This window comes from Monopterus albus, unplaced genomic scaffold (assembly GCF_001952655.1).
Source record: "Monopterus albus unplaced genomic scaffold, M_albus_1.0 scaffold509.1, whole genome shotgun sequence".
Lineage (NCBI taxonomy): Eukaryota > Metazoa > Chordata > Actinopteri > Synbranchiformes > Synbranchidae > Monopterus > Monopterus albus.
In genome coordinates this window covers 85,423-112,596 of record NW_018128389.1, presented here as the reverse complement: position 1 = coordinate 112,596, position 27,174 = coordinate 85,423, and the positions used below count along the sequence as shown (strand labels likewise).

At 40.8% G+C, this 27,174-nt stretch overlaps 1 protein-coding gene across 1 annotated transcript; it reads left to right on the top strand.

Moving 5' to 3' along the window:
• Positions 1-27,174, top strand: LOC109952878 (vasorin-like). Its single transcript, XM_020588187.1, has 2 exons — positions 1-250; positions 23,794-27,174. The coding sequence occupies exon 2, from the start codon at positions 23,798-23,800 to the stop codon at positions 25,940-25,942; it is 2,145 nt and encodes a 714-aa protein (XP_020443843.1). The 5' UTR covers positions 1-250; positions 23,794-23,797; the 3' UTR covers positions 25,943-27,174.

Genomic DNA, 27,174 nt, shown 5'->3' with positions numbered 1-27,174 from the left:
TTAAGTGCTTTCCTCCTTTACTTCAGTGAGCATTATTGTTGAGAAGTCTGTGCGCCCTCTGAACGCTGGCGGACCTCGGTCTCGGAGCGGAGTGAGTGCGCTGCAGTGATATACCTTCTGCTTTAAACTGTGCGTGGACACTAACTCTGCTGCGCTACGTGAAGCAGTTTTGGACTTGCATCGACAGACACGCCGAGAAAGTGGATAAAAGGTTTGAGTAGAAGCTGCTCCATCGCGTTCCTTTGCCAAGGTAAGTCTCCAATGCGCTTCTCTCGCTGACTTTTGTAGTGAGGTTTAAACATGAAGTGACTGAATAGCACGAAAAGTCCCATTTACATCTCGGCTGGGATTAATGTGATTTTACTACCTAGTATATTACAGACACCCTCCATATGCATGGACTTTTTAGATGCTGTGATATCGATTAGAACCACAACCAGTCTGTAGACTTTGGCGCTCTGATAATTGATCCAGTCTCAGCTCCTTCATGCGCCGTTACCCAGCCTGGTCCACATGTCAAAGCTTCCCTTGTGGCTGGTGACTTTGTCAGCCTACCACTGCATTCCTCTCCCGGCGCACGGGTCACTATCTCGGGTCAGAGGTGCTCAGGAGGACGCACGGACAGGACAGACAGTGAGAGAAGTGTTTCCCGCAGAGATATGTGGAAGCGAGTTTATCTCAGAGCGCGTTTGTGTTGAATGTGGACTAGAGGCCGTTATTTGTTTTTTTTCCTGGCTGCTTGTTTTCATCCAAGATGTGAGATAATCTGTGAGTTAATCTGTATGATTGGCTGGTGACCCCCAGAGACAAATCAAGAGATTTCCATTGGATCAAACGAGCTGTCTGTGGGTTTAAAGTTTCTACTTTAAGGTGTTTGCATGTGCTGTTCCAGTGCGTCGCACACAGTGGGTGCAAATAAGCATGTACTCAGGCGTTTTTACTTATTACGGATGGTTTCAATTCCAGGCAATTGCGCAGAGCTGACCAAATGATTTGATTAAGGAATGAACAGGAAACCTACTCGACCCACACATATACTGGTAATCAGTTAACCGTGAAAGTTTTTTTAAGCAGAGCTGTCAAACCTGTTCCAGCTTCTTAAATAGGAGAAATGAGAAATGAATGGACGCGCAAATCATTATTTGCCATCCTGCTCTTCTACTTACTAAGCTTATAAACTTTCCTAAAGGGTTTTTAATGTTGCAAAAGAGTTTACTGTACATTTAAATGTGATCAGTGCCATTATGATTAGATAATCAGTCGACCACATTTTGTATAATCAATCATGAATATTACACATTTATTAAGAAAAAAATGGTCAAACTGATTGTTTCTAAAGTGATTAATTATTTTTTTCATTTTATATCAGTGTAATTTAAACATTTTGAGGTTTTGACTGTTAGTCAAATAAACAAGTTAACAACTGAAGATGTTTCCTTGGACTTTGGTAAATCACGGTGGACATTTATTCAGCTTTAGACATGGAAAAGAGTAAAAAAAACATTAATCAACTATGCAAAAAAAGAATCAAGTAATTAATAATGAAAACAATGAGTTGCTGCACAAGTTGTAATCTTGTTTTAAGGATGTGTAGTTTCACTATTACTCTTTAAAAAGCTTGGTCTTAGCGATTCGTCTGTGTGTAGACTTCAGACCTGCACAATGTGGTAATTTGTTGGAATTAAATCTCCAGTGATATGACCTGCTGTCTTTACCTAACACTGTCTGAATACAATAAAGGCTTTCCAATTCAATATTGGTGGTGAGTGTGCAGAAAAACAAACCTAGCATGGAGGGGTATGGGAAAAGCAAAGAAAGGTGGAGACAGAGGGATGGACCTAAATATGTACAGGAGAGAGGGAGAGCAAAGCAAACATTCCTGACTCAGTGTCTTAGCAATTTAATTAAGGTTTTTGTGAGATGCTGCAGCGAGCACCTTGAGGTAAAGGCTTAACCCCGACTCCCCCCATTTCCATCTTGGACTAATCCCAAGGGTCAGCTAATAAGAGTTTGGGTCATGCCACCTTGACAACCATAAAGGGGGGGCGAAAGGAAAGCTCCCCAATCAGGGAGTTAATAACCCCCTGAAGGAAGTTAAGCGCTACAAGGCGAAGAGGATTGAGCCGAGGCTTGGACAGTGTGTGCGCGCACATGGGTGTGTGGATGAGATTTTACTTGTCATCAGCCACACCAACTGAAGGCTCCTCTTCCTAATGGGGTTTAACACTGCTCTGATGTTACATGCACACACAGAGACACACACACACACTCCCTTCAGGTCAGATTTCGGTCACTGTACCACTGGCTGGATGGAGTCTTATAACTGGCTGTTCTCATTTTCTGATGCTCATAACTCCTAAGTCGTAAATCCTGCTTCCTGTAAGCAGGATAAAGCCATGATGCACTGGCTGCAAAGTTTTTCAGGGACAAAAAGAGTCTCTGCTCCCTGCTCTGGTGCTGTCTCAAGCATTTTTTGTGTTCTTTCATGCTTTTCCTGTTCCCTATACACCCACTGTTTTTGACATGTGCAGACGTGACAGTTTTACCACTGCAGAGGGGCTTGTTTCCAGCCTCACCCTTCTGCTCTCTTGTTCTGCTCTTTGTTTGATCTGTTTTCCATCTTGGTTGTTTTCCTGCTGCCCTAATATTTTTTCTGGAGTTCTCTTTTATGTGGAGCAGTGTCACACTCACTCTCATTCAACTTATATCTCATTTAACTTCATATCATTCAACAGTATAAAACTAAGAAAAGTTGAAAATGCTTGTTTTAGGTCCTGCCATTTGGACTTGAAGGATTTCAGTGATTAGTTATTTGACTATCGAAACTGAAGCAGTAGAGGTGTGATTTATACAGCAAGACTTTGTTCAGTGTCAAATGCTACAGATTCATTCATTGGTAATAAACACTGTTACTGTTCTCTTTTGCAAGCCCACATCCTATATCTGGATCTTGGTTAATGCAACTTTAAAATGAACTTGCTCAGTATACATTTATTTAAATGATGGCAGTTGGGACATTGCTATATTTGGTTTCTGTTTTCAGCCACATACAAAGGCTCACATTACATCTTTACAAGCTTCTTTGACACCAGAGGAATTCTAGACTCAAACCTACAGCAGGTTGAGACTTAACATGCTCACCAGAGGGGAACCTCTACTTTGCTAGAACTCGATCCTCACCCCCACTCCTCCACCCCCAGGGAGGGTTGTGGGGCTGCTACTCCTTTACTAACCTGTGAAGCGTGTCTCTAAGTACCTTCCCCCCTCATCCTCACAGTGTGTTGTATAAACACGGTGGTTCAGTAGGTAAAGAGCGTGACATATATAGACTCCTCATAACATGCCTCTGTGGTGCCAGGAGGCACCAGGAAAGAAATTTCTCTCCAACGGCAGATCTGTGGTCAGATTACCCATTGCTGAAATGCCAGGCTCCTACCACGATGAATCAGATGATAAACACATCTTAGACATCTAGACAATTTGTGGTCAACCAGTGGAGAACAGTGATTGCATTACATGTAATTTTTGCATCAAGGCAGAGTAAACGCCAACTTTGCAACCAGGACTGGGCGATCAAGACAAAAAATCTAAACTAAATCCTTTTCAAGCTTGGTGATAATTCATGATCCCTTCACTTTTCCTCTAGTGCCACTGTGAGATTAACATCAGAGTGAAATATCTAGACAACCATCATGTGGACTTGCATGAAATTGGCTACTGATACTGAAGTTAGAGGACATATTCTCCTGGCTATGCAGATCCTATGACTTTTGTTCTAGTGCTGCCAACTGCTCAAAGTGAAATATCTCATCTACAGTGACAGACTGAACCAAAGTAGAGTCCACACTCTGTTGAGTGGACTGTTTTTGTGCACGTTGTAATAACTTGAATTCCACAATGTAGACATTTTACACATAAGGCAAAAATAAATAAATAAAATTGATTCAATATATTGCCAGTGCTAGTTTGATCTTCCTCAGGGCTTGAAGAAGACTTATTATGGCATTTATTCTCCATAAAGAATGCCCTCTGCATAGAGTCCAGCAAAGTGAGTTTATCTTACCAGACGTCATGTTTGATTTCATTAGTTTGGAAACATTATCTGCATCTGTGTATCTGAGATCTGAGTCAAATGCAATTTCCACTTGAATGTTAGAATAAAACAGCAAATCACCAGTTTGTAATGAGTCCATCTGAAAATGAGTTCATTCAACAAACTTGGAAACCAAGAACTAGGCACAATTTTCGGCTGCTGATTCCCCTGCACACACCAGACACACAGAGGTTGGAGGTAGACAGTGGCCTGGGGCTGCAGGGCCTCACAAAGCATTTAAAAGGACTGAAGTCTGGACCTGTGATATTCAGAACAACTCGAGGCACAAAAGGTGAAGAGAGACGTTTGGCAAAAAAGAAGATAACCAGCCGTGTTAGTTACCACAGACGTGTGCGCTGAAGTCCTCGCGTGTCGCATGTGTCACGATGTGTGAAAGATGTCTCAGGTGTGAGTTTAGAAGAACGTCTTTTGTCCTTGTGTGTCGGCAGGTGTACATGTAGTCTCATGTTCCTTTTTACTCACTGATTTCTAAGTTATAACTGTTAGTTCAACAGCATTAAATGCCTACAGTTCTGTGAGCTGTTAAGACCAGCTACACATAAAAATCTAGTCATTAAAATGCTGTTTAGCCAGTGACAGATCTGGATAGACATCTGTTAGCCTGTAAGTCAATCAGTGGTTGCCTGAAATATTATAGGACTATAGTTGTATATTTCACAGAAAGGTGGCGATTGACTCAGCAGAGCTGCATTTTATGTACAAATGTAGCAGTGAGCAAGTGAAATGTTTAGGTAGTTTTTTAAATGTTGGTGTGACTGGTCCTTCATGATAAATACTATAAAGAAATGCAGATTTTCTGAAATATTTCAGTGCTTCCTTTCTTGTGTTGTCTTGGTTCTGACATGTTCAGTTCAAGATATTTGTAGTGAACTGTGCGCTGGTGGTTGATGAAGCTCTGGTTGGATGTATGTGGTTTCTGTAGCCATTCTTAATTTAATTGTATGGGCTCTTGGCAATTTTGTCACTGGAGTAAGGTTTATAGTCCCCTGCTATTTGGAGAAGTAGTGGAAGAATACAAAGGTGTAGACAATTATTCCAACCTTTGTTTCTCAAGCTAAATCTAGTTTGTAACTATACATAACAATCCTAATTTCATCCCTGCTACTTCTGTTTCACCACAGACAATTTGAATCACCATTAGTTAGTACTGAGTGTTTAATGCTTCGTCTCTTTCAAACGCCATAAGGTTAAAATAAATAAGATTAAAGATGCCATAATTATTACTTGCTTGTGCCACAAAGCTCATACATAGAACTAAGAGATGGTTCACAGTACAAATCTATCAACAACACCTGAATCACAGCCCTGACAGGCAGGCACTACTGTATTTTTTTGTTCCTCAACAAATTCAGCTAAGAAAATTGGGATGGCTTAATGTAATTGACAGTTTTGTTCCAAGTCAGACTCTCAACAAGAATCATCACACCTCAAATGTCTATGCAGCAAGTTCAGGTGCTGTTTGTGTATATGCACAGGAGGGTGGACCAAAATCAAGCAACAGCAAAATGTTGTAACAATTGCTAAAGAGAATGCATGGATAAAATTTGACTTGTCTACACCCATTTTAGGGGTCCCCTGAAATGCATTTAAACAACGCCTGATTAAGCTGCTTATTTGCAATTAGACACGAACAGTCATTATACATACACTCCACTCACTGTACTGACCGCTCTATAGTTTTAAAGCAGAAACACAAAAGAAACATATTAATGAACTGAAATAACTCTAAAACCTCATTCAGTTCAAAGGAAGACAGATTTCAAACTGATGGCGTAGTGTTGCGATGCTTGACAACCAACTTCATGAAGTACTGTTTTTGTAAGACAACTATTAACATTTGTTGCAAAAGCGATCGCTTTGCATTATAACAATGATATAATTAATATATATTATGTATGATATTACATATGTTGATGCACCAACATGAATTAAACAGTCTGAAACATATAGAATTTCAGACACCTAATGCAAGGCGACATTTTGGGGGACCTGTAAATGTTGCCGAATCCAACTGGAATTTTGCACAAAGGCTCCTGGTCTGATATGGAAACAAAGCAGGATGTGTCTTGCTGTTTAGCTACAGTGCCTTGCGAAAGTATTCGACCCCCTTGAACTTTGCGACCTTTTGCCACATTTCAGGCTTCAAACATAAAGATATAAAACTGTAATTTTTTGTGAAGAATCAACAACAAGTGGGACACAATCATGAAGTGGAACGAAATTTATTGGATATTTCAAACTTTTTTAACAAATAAAAAAACTGAAAAATTGGGCGTGCAAAATTATTCAGCCCCCTTAAGTTAATACTTTGTAGCACCACCTTTTGCTGCGATTACAGCTGTAAGTCACTTGGGGTATGTCTCTATCAGTTTTGCACATCAAGAGACTTAAATTTTGCCCATTCCTCCTTGCAAAACAGCTCGAGCTCAGTGAGGTTGGATGGAGAGCATTTGTGAACAGGGGAGACTCTGTCCATAGGACAACAATCAGTCGTATACTGCACAAATCTGGCCTTTATGGAAGAGTGGCAAGAAGAAAGCCATTTCTTAAAGATATCCATAAAAAGTGTTGTTTAAAGTTTGCCACAAGCCACCTGGGAGACACACCAAACATGTGGAAGAAGGTGCTCTGGTCAGATGAAACCAAAATCGAACTTTTTGGCAACAATGCAAAACGTTATGTTTGGTGTAAAAGCAACACAGCTCATCACCCTGAACACACTATCCCCACTGTCAAACATGGTGGTGGCAGCATCATGGTTTGGGCCTGCTTTTCTTCAGCAGGGACAGGGAAGATGGTTAAACTTGATGGGAAGATGGATGGAGCCAAATGCAGGACCATTCTGGAAGGAAACCTGATGGTGTCTGCAAAAGACCTGAGACTGGGACGGAGATTTGTCTTCCAACAACACAATGGTCCAAAACATAAAGCAAAATCTACATTGGAATGGTTCACAAATAAACATATCCAGGTGTTAGAATGGCCAAGTCAAAGTCTAGACCTGAATCCAATCGAGAATCTGTGGAAAGAACTGAAAACTGCTGTTCACAAATACTCTCCATCCAACCTCACTGAGCTCGAGCTGTTTTGCAAGGAGGCATGGGCAAAAATTTCAGTCTCTCGATGTGCGAAACTGATAGAGACATACCCCAAGCGCCTTACAGCTGTAATCGCAGCAAAAGGTGGCGCTACAAAGTATTAACTTAAGGGGGCTGAATAATTTTGCACGCCCAATTTTTCAGTTTTTTATTTGTTAAAAAAGTTTGAAATATCCAATAAATTTTGTTCCACTTCATGATTGTGTCCCACTTGTTGTTGATTCTTCACAAAAAATTACAGTTTTATATCTTTATGTTTGAAGCCTGAAATGTGGCAAAAGGTCGCAAAGTTCAAGGGGGCCGAATACTTTCGCAAGGCACTGTAACCCCATTGTTGATGGACCCCCCTAATGCTCAGTCTTGTGGTAACTAACTGGCCCAGTATTTAACTGACACAGTTTATCATATAATTCTATGGTTACCTTGTTACTGAGAGCATCAGTGGTATGCACATTCACCAGTTTACTCTAATTTAGAGATATACATTTTCATATGTGTCAAGAAAGAGCAAACTTCTACGTAGTCAGTCCTGATTTCATCAAAATCTATAGGTACATGCTGCACACTTGCGCACTTTAATTCTTGAATAGACAGTTTTTCCTCTCTCTCTGTCACATACACATAATCACACATGCATGCATGCACAATCACAGCGTCCTCCTTGGAGGCCTCACTGCTGCTGGCATGGGATTAAGAGGTCAGGAGTCAAAGGGGGAACCAGTCAACTCACAGACCATGACAAGAAACTAACGAAGCAGAAGACAGGCAGGCAGGAAGAGGGAGCCATACAGCGAGAGTGTTGGATCAGAGTCAAACTTACTTCCAGGTTACCTAAATAAGAAGAAACCGACCCAGCTGAGCGAGCACCTCCCAAGTTGCCATGTGGTTCATCATGTTTCCACCATGGTTCCACTGGGCTCACGGCTGACTGTCTGATGATGCTTGGACCACCTAAGAAAGACAAACAGATCGAACCAGCACGTCAGGGCTTGTGCAAGTTTCTCAACTCAAACTGACTTGTTTATCATAATAACAGATTAAGGTCACAATTTCAAACATTGGCTTGTAATGTCAGAGATTTCCGTGCCCTTTAAAGGCGTGTGGCATTTTGAGAGTAGGGGTGTCGTGAGGTCATGTTGCCAAAACATTTTTGTTGATGTAGACATTCATTACAGCAAAAAGATCAATCCTGGCAAACTGTTGGTAAAATGAGCCACTAATGGCAGTCATAAAGCCGCCCAAAGCAAAACAAAACAAAACAAAACATGGGACTAGCTCAAAGTGAAAAGCCACATAATACAAATGATCCAACACAAACTACTGAGGAAGTCAGCAAGTTTCTGTAATATTAAACTGCTTTGGCCTGTTCTGCAGTGACTAAAGGCAAAGGCAGGACAAAGTTTTTAAAAAAAAATTTGAGTTAGTGTCATCTCAACTGACTCGACATCCTGAGCCGAACCATGGTATTTCTCATTTGGACAGCACATTCACAGATGAGAACCAAACGCCACTTCAAAGAGGTGGAAAAAACCTCCTATCCAAAGTTATCCTACATCAGCTTTAATGCACACTGATTGATGACAAATGAACAGTAGGCGTGTGTTGTGTGTGCATGCGTATTATTGCATGCATATAAAAAAGAAAAGACAGTAAATACCAATAGCATGCACAGAACTGAAACATAAAGCAAAGTAAAAGTGATAAAAGTTAAACATAAAGTGCAATCTGTCCTCAAACTGAGGTTACAAAACGGTGTTGCTAATTTGGTGAGTTAGCAAAGAGTTAGCAGCTAGCTTATGTAGCAAATGTTTTTATGGTTCATGTGCCCTCAGATTACTAAATAAATCATCAAATAAATATAGTTGTCATCACATTCATATGGTGCTCTTTGTCTGTTTTTGCTAGCCCACAGTTAGCTGCACACAAGCTCCAGTGTAAAAATGCAGAGAAAAATAAACACAACCTTATCAGGTCATGGACTGTCTTAATGGGCTGCTTGTTGATTTTGGTCTGAGATAAAGTATGTGAGTATATTTTAGTTTCTGGCTGTCAAACCAGACGGTCTGTTGCTGTTAATTTACCCCTATTTCATGGGATAGCCCAATTGTGTCTCTTCTGCCAAGTCATTTGAGGGAACAAATTAAGTAATTAGAAGGCACAGTTTATTATTTGTAATGGAGCACTAACTATAAGTTGTACTCTGATACCCCCCCCCCAGGCTTTGTTTTAAAATTTTAGAAAGGAGACAGTATTTATTTATTTATGTCTGTCATGTGAACAGTACCACTATATTAGCGATAGCTGCTAGCTAAACCAAGCCACCCCATTAAACATAAACGAGTACAAGTTCAAATCAAGCAGTCAGCAGGTCATTCGGCTGCAGAGCATTCCTCCATACCTTTGACAAGACCAAGACTCACCAGACTGTTACTCCCATTGGAACAGATGGGACATATTAGAGAAATTGAGGTAGCAAAGATTAATGTAGCAATTTCACCGGCAGAAAATCACCTAAATATATCCAAGCTGGGTTATGACTGGGTTGTTGGTCAGTTCAGAGACTTCTGGATTGCACTAAATTCCCTGCTCATTAAAATTTGACTGCTGCCATTACTCAAGGGGGGTGGAAAGGTGTGCGTACAGTATGTGTATTTTGGGGTTCACGAAGGGGTTCATTCTCCCAAATTTAGGGAAATTTCTACAGTCTGCTAATGGATTTGTGATAGATTACGATTACGTTGTTTTATATGGATTTCCTTCACATTTCACATGTTGGAAATGTCAGAGAAAACTATTTCAACGAAGTCTCAGCTGAGGGTAACACATCAGGGGCAGCAAGCACACAAGACAGCTGAGTAAGCAAACAGTGGACGTGGAATGAAAACGGTAAGACTAATGTCACTACAACTGAAACAAGATACAGTACAGTACATAAATGGCAGTGTGAAGAACAGCTGAGCCTATTGAGGCACAATGCTCTTAGTAACTGTATGTTCTTACCAACACATACTGAGTTTAAATGAAGTTAAAACAACATGAACTTCAGCTACAAGAAGCTGAGCAGACCCACTATGAGATTCATTTTTATACGCTAAAAGATTAACAAAGAAACAAACACTTTTCAACATTTTGCTGAAGAATTTAAGTTGTTTTCTGGGGACTAGCTTTGAATGAGCTGCGATTGATCTATGGGAAAACATGTTTGCGACTACACAAAAGTGTGGTTTTTTTGTTCAAACAGCTGCATTTGTGTGTTTACTTGCAGCTGTTGTGGTCAGATCTAATGTAAGAAAAGCCATCTTATAAGTATTTGTGACTTTGCCATGTTCTCTCTTGCTACAGTAAAGTACATCTTATCTTACTGTCAGTATCATAATGAATGTTTTTAGCAAAAGTGACCCAGAAACATTAATAAAATATTCAAATCATCTCAGGCTCCCAACAGTCAAGTGTTTCAGAAAAGGCAAGCATTGTTTACATTATCAGTGCTAAATCAAATGGGATCACTTGTGGTGTCTGTGGGAGTCTGCTGCTCTCTGTGTGTGTATGTGTGTGCATAGAAACACTATCCAGCCACACAAACACAAAAACACCATTTTTCTCCTCATACCCTCTGAAAAGATTTCTACATGCCTCAGGGCTTTTTTCGGAGTCGTGTGTCAGCGTGTGGTCAGCAGCAGAGCGTCTCGTCGCCATTCCTTCACATTTCGCTTCCTCAGACTCCACACACACACACCACAGAGGGAGCAGTGGGACTTGCAGGATACTTGCAAATATGTAAAATGAGTTTGTGATTAAAAAGAAACACTGCACTAGGCCTTGATAGATGCTGCACAACTTGAAATTTACAAAATGATGCACATCATACTTATTACCCAAGATCTAAACCATCTTGTGCTACTGGTCAACAGCTGTGACCGGTTATTGGCTAGTGTGCTTAGTGCTAAGATTTATGGCATTGTAAATTGTGCAGCTGCTAAAAAAACAAATCAGCCTACACAAAGTATATAGTGTATCTTTTAGTAAAGAAGCCAGTTATATCCTACAAAGTCAAATGCTGTTGTGAGGGATTTCCCGTGGACCCACCACTGAATTTAAAGTTATAAATCTATAACTGGGTGATTTAGCATGACTCGTGATTGCTGTAGTATTAGCAAGTGTAGTTTACTGCTACAGACAAACACTTCCTGAGCCGCATTTCCACAGTTGGACCCTAACGAGCGGTACACCCCAGGCTTCTCCTGACCCTCAGTATAGCCTCATGAGTTGGCACGTGTTCCTGGAACTCAATATTAGTACAGAGGCAGTGGAAACAAACACAGAACCTGTGACGAATGTTACTCGGCTTGACACCTTTCTGGTTCTACTTTTGCTGTAGCAGCAGTAGAAAATGCAGTTTGCTTTATTTTACCATAGAGAGAATATCACAGAATGTAAATATATTGTATGGCTTTTATTGAAAAAACATGCCAGTTGTAAAGAGTATAAAATTAGGTTTGGTTTCATAACTTTTAACTTTAAGTCTGACTTTAATTCCGTACTGCAAAAATGTTAAAGTATCACATTAAAAGAGTGTGTCTCAAAATTCAGCTAAAACCCCACTAACGGTGGTGTTTGACCCTATTTAACTAAATCACTTGAGCAGCTTTTCCTGCCATGTTACAATTGCAGCCAAACACATCAGAATCACACTGGCTTTATTCTGGACTGTGAATAAGTTGTCGCTTACTCAAGGTGAATATTCACAAGTTTGGTATCTTTATTGCTGATAGCGAGGCTGTAGTGCAAACACACCGAGCCCGGTTTTTGTCTTGATTAATGGCCTGTTGAAGAGATAATCATTCTGATGTGTGTTGCCATCAGTGGTCTGAACTCAGTTTGTTTTGTCAGTATCCTGTGAGCTCAGCATAAAATTGCCACTTTTCTGTTTTTGGTGGTGGTGGTGGTGGTAAGCACTATACAACATCACATGTTACATAACTGTTGTGTGAAAACTGATTTTTTTTTTTTTTTTTTGCAGTGACATGTTGCTTAAATAGTGCAGGATGGACTTTGTCTAAACTAAAATTGGTTCCATATTTTCCTTGTCTTGCAGACAACAGTACTCAGCAGACTCGCCCTCCCAGGACACATTTTATGTCTGTAGCTGCTTTCACACTGTGAAAATAATGAAAGGGATCAGGTCTGGTCTTGTAAACTTGATGGAGCAGATGACCCACTGTAGCTCTGAGCGGCACCACAAGGAGTTAAAAATCGAATTTTCTGTGCCTGTGTAAAATGCAGCCTTTGTTTCTGGGTCATGAACCAGTCGAGGTCACTGGCTCTAACTCAGCCAAACAAACACATGTGGTTCATTTGCACTAATTGATTCCCCTTCCAGCAGAGACAAGAATGGGAAATGTGTGTGAGTGTGTGTGTTTACAGGATCTGTCAGGGGTTTAAGTAAATAGATAAGTGAAAAAGTAAACACCCATCCCTCACACGCTAAAACAACATCCAACTCTAGGGATACATTTCTCTACACACACATTAACATTAACTTGTTCTTCATATTATTAATAAACTGATCTGTGCTCATAGTCTGAATTTGAACCCATTTGTCAATTATATGTGGGTGCATGTGTTTGTGTCCCATACTAGCAGTTCCCACAGGAGTCTTTCTTAGCAGTAAATCCGTCCACGCTTCCCGACTTACAGTAACACTGGATTAAGGAGGTGATCAAGCAGCAGGGGGGTAGTTGCTGAAGGTCTTTGAGGCTGTTTCACTTTGTGTGTGCGCATGCATCTGGTCAGGGACTTACTATAAGTGGGTTTAGCTGATGTGGTGTTCATGATGACAAAAACTCACATTTGCATAATATCACCTGGAGACATGACTGTAAACCGCAGTGATTGTTACAGATTTTTTGCTGTTACTGCCACGTCTGTGCATTTCCAGAACAAATTACTTCAAAGGTTTTGGTGAAGACAGAAGTCCCATGATATTAGCAAGCCATGCTAACAGCACTCCAGCACGCAGTGCGTGGCTTGTTGCTTAAAACAGGGATTGTGCTGAAGTCTGAGGAAATTAGTTTTGCCACTAATTTTACTCAGTAGGAAAATGATGTGCCAGATTCTTACACTTTTGTATTGAAGTGTTTTGGTAATGTAATAATTTGTTTATGAATAGGCAAAACCTAGTAAGTCAATTGTTAAATCCCAACATAATCAAATTCATTATGCTAATTACATCCTCTAAATGACCCATGAAAGCAGACGGTACTGCTGCACACACAATTAGTCACAGCGGATAAAAGTGTGAACCTTAAGCCTGAACATCAAAAGGTCAAAGTCAGGTCAGAGGTCACCATGGTGGCGTGCATTTTTAAGTTGTTCAGAGCACAGATAGCAAAAAAGAAGTCATTTATGGAGAGACCATATTTCTGTAATCTGGGGTAGGGGATTAGAAATTTGATTTCCCCAACTAGACTTGCACAATAACAGAGGCTTCACATAGTATCACTGTGACAGAAAGACAGGACCATTAAACTTAACTGTACTGTACATCCTCATGTTTAAAATAATTACATCCAACTACAAAAAATAAAATAATCTAGACAGCACTCAGAGAGTGCAAACCTCCACAAAGGCAGCTCACTGTCCCCATTATACCTAGTTTATACTTGATGTTCTTGCCCATGCGCCCAGTGGCACATGCCAAATATGGCATCACAAATGGGTGAGCTGGGAGCAAGAGTGTGTGAGCAGGTCCGTCTCTCCAGACATTCATACAACCCTATACAGACATTTATCTAGCTACTGCACGCTGTCTACCACAAAAGCATGAATTCATCTTCAATCAGCTGTTGATGTTATCATACAATTTTTGTCCAAGCACTGTAGGAATTATGTATGGAGTTGGTGGCCCTGTTTCACAACGGTGAAGAATGTTTTAAAAGATACCTGTTTTCGGCTGCATGCAGATGGTTTGTGTGGACCCTCATGGACATGGACAAGAGCCATGCCACAACAAAAATGATAAATTAAGTTTAGTCCTGTTTTTTCACTGCATGAAAACACAGTGCATGATAGAATAGATTAGCACTCATTGTGACTGTGGGTAGTAATCATTACGTGACCGAGTCCTGTCTGCATTAATTGTGCCTCATATATGTACGATGCTTTATTATTGTCTCACTTGGGTCAGTGAAATTACCTGTGTTGCATTTATCTGTTGCTATTTGAACACCAGTACAAAAGGACCGATAGACCAGTGTTATTAGGTTTTGCTTTTATATGTGTCTATATTGCAGGGCGATGGAAGAAAACAGAGACATCACTCAGAACCAGAACTGGGCCTGATGTTTGTTGTAGTAGTTCAGTATCTGTTGAGACTTGTACAGAATGGGAGGGAAGTGTCTACCGCCCCCACTCACCCCCACAGTCCAACCCTACCTGCGTCCTGCCAGAGGCCAGACTTTGGTAACTGACAGCTGTGCTTAAGAAGCATGAAGGGGCCCCAGTTGGGTAAGAAAGCCACAGGTGATCATCAGTCAGTAATTACGCCTGGAGGTGGAGGGATGGATGAGGCAGGAGATTAAAGAATGAAGAGCAGTGTATTTTACTTTAAAGCTGTAATGTGCTCTAGTACAATGATGGCAGAATGTAGTAAGAAAAGAAAGTGCAGGCAAGATTACTGCACATAAAATGAGGCCAGTGAAAACATCTGTGAAGCTTTGTGTTGGATCCAAAACATCTACTTCTGCCAGTATATCAGTTTCAGGCAAGATGCCATTTCCAGCTGTAAACAGCTCATTAGAATGAGCGACAAGTGATGGCAGGCCAGGAACTGACAGATCTGAGGAGGATATGGAGGTACTAATAACACACCTCACTGCTTCAGGATGAAAAGTTTGAATTGTAGTTTCTTTTTGTAAAAATCAAGCTAATGGGAACGATTAGTTTACTATGTATTTAAAAAGAGTTTTAATCTAATTAATAACAGGGTATTACTCGGGTGAAGTTGTCTTAGTTTTTATCTATAAATGACTTTACTGGAGTATTTTTAGTAAAATAATGAACCTGTTCCCTGATGTAGAGACTGAACTCGCAAAGGGATTTGTAACTTCCCTGTGAGGATTAAACAATTCTGTAAAACAGGTAAGAACGAGAGAGTTTAAAAAAGGCATGAAGAGGGTTGTTCCTGCTGGCACACCCGCGAGCAGCTCAGTGCAGGTGACAAGCTTATTTGCCAAACTGCTTACAGACAAGGCAGGCTTGGAGCCAGTGAAGTGTGATGACGCGCATGCACACACACATACAACCTTTTACATTCATGACTCCTGTGGATAATCCACTGGCGCCTCGTCACTGGCTTTCATAGTTTTCTAACCTCAGTGGACAAACCGGTGTCACCAAAAGTGTCAAGGGGTGTGACCAACTGTGGCACAAGTAAATACTAAACCAGGTTAGTTAATTTGTAATTCTAGCACAGACACTGTACGTTAGTGTGTTTCTATTATATATTCTCTTCTCTCCTCACATCTTACTGGATCTATGCAAGTCACATTTGCATATATTTGTCTGTGCATAGTTAAAGGTAGGTAACTTAATATTTGTATGTACAGCAACATGCACCTATTAAATATTTACAGCATTTAGTAGGAAGAGCACCAAAGGTTTATACATTAAAGACAGCGATTGTCAGGCCTCAAGGATGCACGTAATGTATCTTAATAAAAAAACTTTTGCTTTCTTTCTTTTTACAAGATTGCTTCAGAACAATTTCTAGAAAACTGTTTAATATATTTGGTATAAAAAAAAGTTTGTTCTTTGAGGGAGCACCAACAAGGATTTGGGTGTAAGAACCAATCCAACCCAAATATTTACATTTTATCTTTGTAAAGTCAGTAAAACCAAAGGCTTAGCAAACACACAGGATGTTACAGTGGTGGAAGGAACCGTGGCAGCAAGTGGGATTGGCAGGTCAGGAATATGAGTGGCTATTACTACTGAGCTGGCAGCCAAGGAACTGAATGTGTTTATATGGACATGAGTATCCCGGGTATGACTGGAGTTTGGAGGCATCCAGGTTTTGCCCTTGTGCGTATACAGTAAACATATCTCGATTTCAGAAACCGGAATATCCAAAGTGGAGCACTCTGAAGAACACCAGGATGCTGCATGCACAGTTTACGTCTTATCCAGACTATCTGCACAGGCAGAGCCACAACATCAGAGTGAAGTCAGAGCAACACAAACAATGTTGGCTGCTAAAGCATCTCATTTTTCATTTTGGTCCCTTTAAATCGGTTCACAGGACACCAGTTTCTTCTTACATACAGCAGAACAAGTCAGATCATGGTGGAAAATCTTGAAGAAAATCACCAAGTGACCAAACATCAAGAAGTGGGTCTGTTCCAGGACATTGAGCCTCCAACAGTAGGCTCCAAAAAAACATTAAATTGCTTAATGGTTATTAACGTTATTGTCTTTTTCACTAACAAAACAAATAAATATAGTTACCAAATGTTTTCTATTAGATGACACAGCTAAGGAGGCTGAAGATTTACTGTAGTAGGCATCAGTAACCAGGATACTAGTTTGTCATGTACTGTATACAGGAATATGCATTACTCGATTTCTCTGCATGCCGTGTAACCACCATATGCTGAATATGATCAGAACCAGGATCCTCTTAATAACCTCCATGTAAACGCACTCACTGATGATTTAGCTACTGATAATGATACTGATTGTACATGGTACCTTGTCCCTATCTGATGAGTGCTATTACAGTGCCACCTTAACGTCTGGTTACTAAGATGGCCTCTCATAACATGATTCTTGTTCTGGGCAGTGCATATAAACATATGAAATTACATAACATAACATAACACTGCTTTCTAAGAGCTTTCCTCTAGCAGACATTTAGACTTGTTAAACACAAGCATACCTAGTAACCTTAGGTGTGCCATAAAGCCAGTCAGCCAGGAGGAACAGTAACCAAGCCCTGGCACTGAAACAGCTAAATGGAATGCAGCAAATTTTTTTTTATGTTAGTTACATGTACATCTGTCTCATAATTCAAAATTCAAAAGCTCTGTTGATGGCTCAGTACACTTGAAACGTTTCAGCACTCAAAGTGCTCCTACTAGTGATGCTTTTGTAGACATTCTCTGTGTAGTAGTTAGTGTAAATGTCAGGCATGTGTAAAGAGCAAAAGATCTATTATTATTGGCCTTTATTAAAATATGCACACACTTCAAATAATGATTTACTGGCATAGCTGGGTGCATGCATGTACACTCCAAGTTTGTACTTCTGAACTTGTGAGAAATCTCAGTGCTTTACAAGCCCTTGCACATACACAGTACTAACCCAAACCTTTATTCCAACTTTAACCCCAAAACAAAGTTTGAACCAGCAAACAGATTTTTGAAAAAGCAAGGTGCACCAAAAACCAAGGCTTAAAACTTGACACTGAAGTCAAAGCACACAAACAGATACACACTGCTCTGATGGCAGGTAATTGTCACCGCAGTTCTGTTGGGGATGACTTCAGCAGTTGGCTTCTACCCTCACACACCTCAGGCTAAAGGCTTACACTGTTGTAAACAGGCAGGTTATACTATTTTACTGGGAATGGACTTGTATCCTCTTACAACGTAATTCCCTAAACACACAGAAGAGAATCGAGGTACGACAGGCAGCACCGGAAGCAGCACACCTAGAGTCTGCATTTTCATCATAGCAGCAGCAGCATAGCTGACATCTCTGCCGTACCTGAGACAGGCACCAACGCACCCAGGCATCACTGAGGCAGCCACATGGGCCTAAACCATCCACTGAGCTGTTGCTGTTGAATCATGAATGATTATTAGAATCATCCATTGTGCTGGGAGTCTCTGCCATTTTACATATTTTTGCACCTCTATTATAGTTACTGGGAGAAACTAAGTTAAGCAGTAGGTAACAGCACTGCTGCTGTTTCATGCTGATAATCTCTCTACCTCTGTTATATACACTGACAAATGTAGACTTTTTTTAAAATCATGCCTGCTCATAACATGTTTGCTCCAACCAGGGGCTGAATTCAGTGGTGCCTACAGCAGTAATCCTGCATGCACTGTGTGCACAATTTTTCCGTCTGGTGGTCATTGCATGATCAACATATACAGTAGTGCAGGCTATATCCAATATAGAAAGTTTATGGCCTGAGGAGCTATATCTAATATGATGCCACACACCCCTAGAGCAGATATAGCCTACTCCCTAGCATGTCACTCCCTTGGAGTGAGAGACAGCAACGGAAGTGTTGACTTTACCTGCTGTCGATGCCTGTAACGTCATCGGGACATGTGCAGGGTATTTTCCATTTTTCATGGCTCATGATCTGCATTTGTGTGTTATTTTCGTGGATTTAAGTGGCAGATTCTCAAGGACCAGCTGGAGCACACCTCAGAATAGCAAGGCTGGTCATTGCTGAACTGAATGAGGTTAGCAGGTGCTGCTCAACGTGTGTGCACTGCTGTCACTCACTGTAGAATATAATCCTGCAGGTGCCACTGGTTGAATTGACTTTAAACTTTTCTGCCAAATGCAAGACATAAAATAGTGGTTTTATTTTATTTTGCAGCATACTACAATTCATCTGCTGTTCTTGAGGCAGACACTGCTATTTATGTACTGGTCCTTTGTAGTTTGTTTGTGTTGTACTACAGTAGGTAGGGACTCTTGCTTACCATCTAGGGATTTGCTGGAGTGCAGAGAGGTTAAAGGTCAAGACTTTTCAAAGCACCTTAGGCCGTGTCCACACTTAAATTATTACTTTCAGTTGGTTAACTCATTTGCTACTCATTTGTATTTTTTACAGTTCAGTTGTTTGGATTTTTAACTATAAGAACAAACCTGGTGATAGAAATGGTTGAAAACTGCTTTTGTGTGTGTTTTGGATCACTGTATATTGTATTTTTACACATGCTTGTTTGTCGACGTGTGTATCCCAGCTGACATTGAAAAGAGGCGGGGTACATCCTGGACAGGTCACCAGTCCATCACAGGGCCTAAAGTGGACTTATCCTTTTTTTTTTTTTTTAAGCTAATAGTTGTACATATACAGTAACAGTAGTTGTGCGTGAAGAAGGGTTTCTAGAACTTCCTAAACCCCACTTTGAGGAAATATACAGCATTGCCGTATCTGGCGTTTGTCATGAACCTTTGATTTTGGATGAATGGAGGCAGTCATCGGCTACCAGCTGTTAAGACACCAATTTTCTTTCTCTTCCTCTCTCTTGTCCTTTTCCCTCTCAGTTTTCCTCTTATACTCACTGTCTGTTAGTCTCCCGCTCTACTTTTTTCTTATCACAGAGGAGGACATAGGTTTATATGAGCCTTTCATTCTGTCTCACAGTGAGAGATGGCTGCAGTGTATTGTGGGTAACAAAATCCAGCTGTGTTGTAGACTGTTTGTGTGTCTGCTGGTGTGAACGTGTGCAGGAATGTGTGTGTGTGTGTATGTGTGTTTGTGTGTGTTCTTGGCTGTGTGTTATACTGCTCTGCTGGTCTTGGTTGCCTGTTGACCTGTTTCATGTCAGTTTGACAGCAACGTTTTTCTTTCACCACGCAGTCCTATCCACGCTCATCCAAATGGCTGAGGATAAGCTGTGTGCCACAAAGTCTTAACAACAGAATGCTCGCTGTCACATTTAATTATGAATTCATGAAAGAGCAAAGAAAACAGGTTTTGCAACATAAATTTAAGATTACAGTGTGAAGAAAGACTGAATATATGCAGGGTATAACTGCTGCCAATGTTTTGCCTGCTATGGTTAATAGGGTAGATGGCAGATTCTTGGCTTTGCGATGTTGGCCCTTGAGCAGTATCAAACACCAGAAGAGGGTCAACATGTGATGGTACTTAGCATAGGCGTGCTCATATTGAGCTGTAAGCTTTTCATTTTTCACATTGTGTTCCGGACATTTCTGCACTGCGGGTTTGATGTTCAGTGCTTGTCTAAAGAGATTTGCACCTGTAAGGGCTGATTCAGTGGCAGTCAAATGTGTAGGCACGACTATTTCTGCTAGTAGTTTGGGGAGGGGACCAATCACAAGTAAGCTTACTAATGCATCGGGAGTCGATGCCAACCAATCAGGAACACATATATAAAGCACCTTTTGTTCTGTTCTCCTCGCAAACATAGAATTGCACACATTATTGCTCACCATCTTTGAGGTATAGAAATGACTTTTGGGACCCCAAAAAGACTGGATTTCCAGCAAATACCATAGGAATTCTCATGCCTACTAACTTGTTAATTGCAGTTCTTAGAGAGAAAAAAAAATCGGAATTGGCCAAAATCAAAATTGATGGGTCAAACTTAAAAAAATTAATTTAATCTGACTTAGCCAAGAAAATTCAGTGCATTTCTATTCAAAATAGTTCTACTACAGTTCTACAGTACAGTACAATACTACTTCGCACCAAAGGTAAAATAACACTGCTCATTGCCAGAACTTAAAAACTGCCATTACTGCTTTTATGTGAAACACAAAACCTTCAAAACACGCAGCTAGTTTGTTAGAAACGACATTATCCACAATGTTGAAAAGAAAGAGCAAAATGCAATTCATGAAGACAGCATGCAGTTTAAAAATGCAAATGCAGTTCTGCACGATATAGTTGTTGAAAGGGGCATAAAGAGGCCATGCATTCAATTTGAAGCAATTAGAACTGTAGAGGAAATTAAAGTAATGGTATTAAAGTGTTTCAATGAATCTATAGTGACAAACAGCCACAGTTGAAAGAATAACTCAAAATTAAAAAAGTACTAAAATAAGAAGAAGACAGTTTTTCCTCACTCCTATCCACAGGGGAGGTCAGAGGTCAGGTTCAGCTATATAGCAGCAACCATAAGGCATGAAAGGATCCGATTTCTTAAACAAGGATGTTTAAGTGGGGCGGAGACTTGCTGTCATGGAGGCTTGAATTCTTATCCTCTGTAGTTGCAGGTGTTTCTACCTTACCCAGCTACAGAGAAGCTTTAAATGACAGATCCTGTTGGGAGAGTTTACCTACAGTGCATGTCCTGACACAGGCCTTTTGGAACAGCAAAGGCACATTCTGTACAGACTGTTTCCTTGGAATTTGAAACCGCAGATGTGGTCTATAAAAGGATATTTCCTGAATAGTATGAAGAGGAAATCCCAACATGTTAATTGCAATATGCAAAATGTAAGATTTGTTAAAAGAAAACTTCCCATATACACAATTTTCCTTTACTTTCTTCTTTTTTCTCTTAAACACAGTTTATATTCCATTCATTCCTCTCCTCTCAGGTCATCAAATTATTCTTGTGTGCCTGTGCAGCACCCTTAAGGAATGACACGCAGCTCCTATTATAACCCTGTTCCTGTTCTATAACTGTTCTGTAAGCGACTGTTCACAAAGAAAGCTCTGGATTCCCAAGCATGCACATCAAACAGAAGCAGTCACTTCCTCACCATAGCAGTAATACATTCTCATCGGTTGAGCATGCTGTCAGACTGCAGACAGTTTCACTGAGTGAATCAAGGTGTGCACTGTTGTGTGCATTTTCTTTACTTCTTAGTGAGAATAATTCTGATGAGGACAGCTTTTGTTTTCTTCTGATTGACTTGACAGGGTGGTTTGGTGGCTTCAGTGACGGGATGCCAGACATTTATTAATGTTAGCTGCTTTGCTGTCTCCAGTTTTCTCTTCACACTGAACAAAAGTAAGTGTGAGTACATCCCATTTCTTTTATTTGATCGTTTTTTTGCTCCTCGCTTAACCCTGAAATCAACCCAGTCCTCCATCTTGAAGACTATCCCAAAGCTTTTATTTCTGCTCTGAGGAGTGATGAGGGACCTCTTGTCTTACACATTTGGGCTAATAAACAACTTCTGCAAAACATTACAAGACATTTTACTCATAATCTGAATTACTGTATAATGCGATTACAAACAGGATACCAATATATGCAGATTCAAACAACTGTTAAATTTAGAAAAACAGTTGCTGTCAGTAGAATTATGGTGCATTCAGTGTCTGAGCCATGAAATACATTAATGCTGTGGTTTGAGTGATCTAAGCACAGCAAAGTGTACTATGTCAAATATTTTAAACCTATCCAAACATACAGACAGACTGAAAAGAAAGTTACAATGAAAAACACAGATGCGCCCTAATTATTATTTGTACAGTGTAGTTGGGCAAATAGAAACTCCAGGCCAACACAAATCTCTACAGAGCTATACAGACTGACAGCTGATCCAGTTGAGTCGGCATAATCAGAAACAATCACATCTCATTTAATAATAATAATAATAATCACCTTTATTTGGCCAAGTATGTTACACACAAGGAATTTGTTTCCGGTACATCTAAAAATATATTTTCTAGTTTCCTCTCTCTACACATCCTCAGTGGGATGCAAGGAAAACATGCAAGTGAGTGAATGTGGACTGAATTAAGGGAACTGAGATGTACCCACTGTCACACGTTCTTGGTCATATTTCATTCAGTTGCACATTGTGATAATGGGAAATTGTAGTAGAGCATGCAGAAATCAAGTTTCTCTGTACTTACCTTGAATACAAGTTTAACATTACATTCAAGGTAAGCTTTGTGACTTCAGACCTAGTTTGGCAATCAGTCCACTGAAACATCAATCAAATATTAGTTCAGTCTACAACACTTGTAAAATACTGTATCTCTGTCCATAAGTCAGGTAAAGCCACAGACAATTGACATATAAAGTGGAAAGACGGGAAACAGAAGTCACGTTAAGAGTGGGTGTGACTGTTTATCTTCTTAGACAGTGAAGTGAGTCACAACATGTATTACACTAAGGAGCCACTACTCACGCTGTAGTCTATGCAATAAATCTGTCTTGGCTTTTTGGAGCATACTTTTTCTTTAACATCTGCAACTTAACTATTTGCTCTCATACAGTTTTGTGGGCCCTCACAAGAGAAAAAGTTAGAAAAGAAGGCAGTTTGAGGTTTAAATTCAGAGTTTTGATCTACATTTTAACACACATGTATCCCCTTTAGAGCTGTGTTTGGACATTTTGATCGATAAAACCTTGGCAGTAATCATGACCCACACACACTCTCTCTCTTTTTTAGTGCTGGAAATTGGATCTTATTGATGGATTGTTTGTCACACAGATATTCACATCCCCAAACAGAGCCCCTTGTCCCTTGTTGACATATATGCTTGTGAGTGTTGAAGCTAGGGTTTGACGTTTTAGCTAACGTGTGCTTATATCCATAGTAATGAACTCTTTGTGCTTGCAAGCTTCAGAATGAGTGCATGGAAATGTTTGTGGAAGGGATAAAGAAAAAAATCATCTGGCATTTATTGATGAACCAATAGAATAAGGCTTCAGGACTTAGACTGACAAATATATCATTTACACAGCTTTCATATATTCCCCTATAATTATGTCTATAAAGTCTATCCATTTACACTGTGGTTTATGTCTTTGTTTCTTACTGTAAACTCTCACTTTTAATTATGACCAGATTAGAAAGCGAACGGTGATTAACACCAGTTATTTTCTCTCTCTCATCTTTCAGTTTCATGCCTGACATCACCATGTTGCCTCACTTCCTGCTCTTGTTCCTCTCAACTGGCCTGGTGTTATCCACTGACTGCCCAGCAGACTGTTCCTGCCAGCCCGAGGACTCCATATTCTGCCATCATCGACGTTCTAGCACTGTGCCCCGTGTTCCCACCACCACCCAAAATCTCTATATCTTCCAAAATGGTATCAGCACCTTGGCCCAAGATGACTTTAAAGGCCTAGGGCAGTTGGAGATGCTAGATCTGAGCCAGAATAAGCTGGCAGAGATTCCAGACAGAGTGTTTGAGATGCTGTCAAAGCTTAAGAATTTGGACCTGTCCGCTAACTACATTACCCACATTTCCAAAGACAGTTTTTATGGGTTGGTCCAGCTGGAGAGGTTGTATCTTCATGCAAACCACATTCAGAGCATCCATTTGGAAGCTTTTGAAGGTTTAGAAGTGCTTCTGGAACTCAAGCTTCAAGGGAACCAGCTCACCTCTTTGCCATCCCTTCATTTCCCTAGCCTTCTGCTTTTAGACATCAGCTACAACAACATCCCAACCCTGGGACCATCAGACCTTCAGACTCCTCACCTGGAAGCCCTTAAGGTAGCCTCTCTTGGGCTTACCTCTGTAGATGAGGATCTCATTGCCTCCCTGGGGAACCTCCATGAGCTTGACATCTCCATTAATCAGTTAACTGAGGTGCCGCAGGCCCTAAAGCAGGACTCCCTCAAAGGGCTGACAAAGCTCAGCCTGGCTGCCAACCCATTAGGTGAACTCAGGATGGAGGACTTCCAGAAGCTGACGGGAATTCAAGAACTGGATCTCAGTGGACTTAATCTCCAGGGATTTCCTCCGAGTTTCTTCCAGACCTTTCATAAGATGATGCACTTGACAGCAGCTGAGAATCCATTCAACTGTTTGTGTCCATTAGCCTGGTTTCCTGTGTGGCTAAAAGAGAAGGGTGTAACTCTTAGAAGGCCTGAGGATACAAGATGCCATTTCCCTCTTGTTAATGCTGGGAAGATGCTTTCAGCACTGGAGTACAAAGATTTTGGATGTCCACCAACCACAACATCAGTGGTGATTGCCTCCCCCATTGGAAGTACTTCTGTTCCCCAAATGCCCACCACACCTCGTGAAAGTACCCATACCAATGATATTCCTCCACCTCCACCACCCAGTGAGGAAACCATCTCCTCAGCAACAGAGAACTACCCCCTTCCACCAGAACCTCCAGTCTCCCCTAGTTCCACCAGCAGAGAATATGAGCAAAACATCTGCCCAGCAAACATCTGCCTCAATGGGGGCACTTGTAATTTTGATCCACTGGGTCAACTCAGCTGTTTGTGTCCTTCAGGAACTTCTGGGCTCTACTGTGAAAATGTGGATGAAGTTCCAGAGCCACCAAAACCTTCAGCAACACATGTTTCAGTAGATGCCCCAGCTATTCCCTCTGAAGTTAATGCCATCAGCTCACGGCAGGTGACCTCCACATCCATTCTTCTTGACTTGCACCGCTTCATTGAGACACGGCCACACATCCGTGGCATCAGGTTGACCTACCGTAACCTCTCAGGGCCTGACCGTCGCCCCATTATCCTGAGTGTACCGGCATCCTACCCTGAGTACACTTTGCGTGGTTTGAGACCCAACTGTACCTATTCAGTCTGTGCCAGTCCCCTGGGTGAGAGAATTAACTCTAGGTCTAATAGCTCTGTAGAAATGAGGTCATGTACAGAAGCTCGCACTGAAGGGGTTTCACTGACATCCTTAGAACCCAGGGTGGAGACACAGAGCCAGCTAACATATACCCTCATTCCCACTCTGGCTGCTCTGGCACTGGTGCTGGGGTTAGCTGTGATAGCCGGGTTGATCATTTGTCTACGAAAGAGGAGGAAAACCAAGGCAGGAATGGAGATGGAGCTGGGCCCAGCTGATCCTGACTCCATGGAACTGGAGGGGATCAAAGCCTGTCTGGAGAATGAGGGAAATGGTACACTACCCCACAAACAGCCTGAGATAGACCGCTGTCATACTCCACAGCCACCTCCATCCTTACAACAAAATGGGGGCTTGGACTCTGAGATGCCCTTGATGCAAGGGCACTGCCCATCCAATAATAATCTAGTATCCCTAAAACCATCTTATTCCTAAGATGCAATAAAATACCAACACTTGTATCTTAGAGAGTTGGCTTGCCCATCAGATCCTGCTATGACTCTTTGTGGTTAAAAATAAAATTTTCATTCCAATTTCAGATATCCACAACTTAAAAAGTTGCACATACTTATTTGAACTTTTCTGCATGACAATGCAGAAGACTACACTACAGAATGGAACATCTATTTGAGAGATATTAAATAATGAATTTATGATTACAGCGTATTGAAAATATGCTAAACCACTGTGCGCCAATGAACAGGATATGTCATTTAGTGGAGTTTGATGGCCGCGAAACCTGACCACGTGATTAAAAGTGCAATTGACTAGAAGAGTCTTAGTAGCAGACTGAAAACAGAAGTGCCTTTTTGCATTGACACAACAGTAATCGACGGCTCATTTTCAAAATGTCTTTGTATTAGAGAAACTATGTGAATGAGTTTTAATCCTGTTGCTGGATTTGGGAGGTACGGTATGGAGAAAAGCGCCTCAGTGTTTGAGCTACAGAAGTGGAGGAATGACAGTGTTCTAAATGAAAACTCTGACGCAGATGCAAACTTTCCTGGACCACAAGTCCTGCTATATAAAATGGAGTTCTGATCATAAAAGCTGTCTCAACTCTATACTTTGCTGGTGACATCACCAGACCAGAAACTTCGAAATTTCATGCATATTTGGATGTTTCTGCATCAACAGACCTACCATAATTCTCTCAGAGCATCCCACTGTATTTGGCTCTGTGGGTGATGAATTTGCTGTGAAAGATAAATGGACTGAATGAAGAGCCACTGGGAATGAACTTTGCCTTGTTGTTTGCCTTGCATTGTTATGTGTCATGATGGGAAGGCTGTCTAGCTAATATCATGATGTTCTGTTTTTATCATATGTTTGTATTTTTTATTTTTTGTTGTTATGTCCTTTCAGTATTGCTGTTGTTGTGAGTTGAAACATTACTTTGTGCTATGTTGGAAAAAAGTGAGTGCAAACGTAAATACTTTATGAAATTCCGGAGACCAGCAATAATCAATCCTTAAAACATTTTAATCTATATAACTGTGAAGTGTTAAACTGTTTTTTTCTGCTAGATCTGCCACCGCTTCATAAAGACATGGTTAAGACAAACAGACTGTGACCGCCACGGCACCCAAAATTGTGTTCAAAACCCTTTTGGGCACAGAAGCAGCTCATATAAAGCAGTATATGCATGCCATGAAAAGAAAGCAAGT

What these genes read in the sequence shown, in the direction of transcription:
- LOC109952878 (XM_020588187.1), top strand. Translation starts at nt 23,798, where the DNA reads ATGCCTGACATCACCATGTTGCCTCACTTCCTGCTCTTGTTCCTCTCA.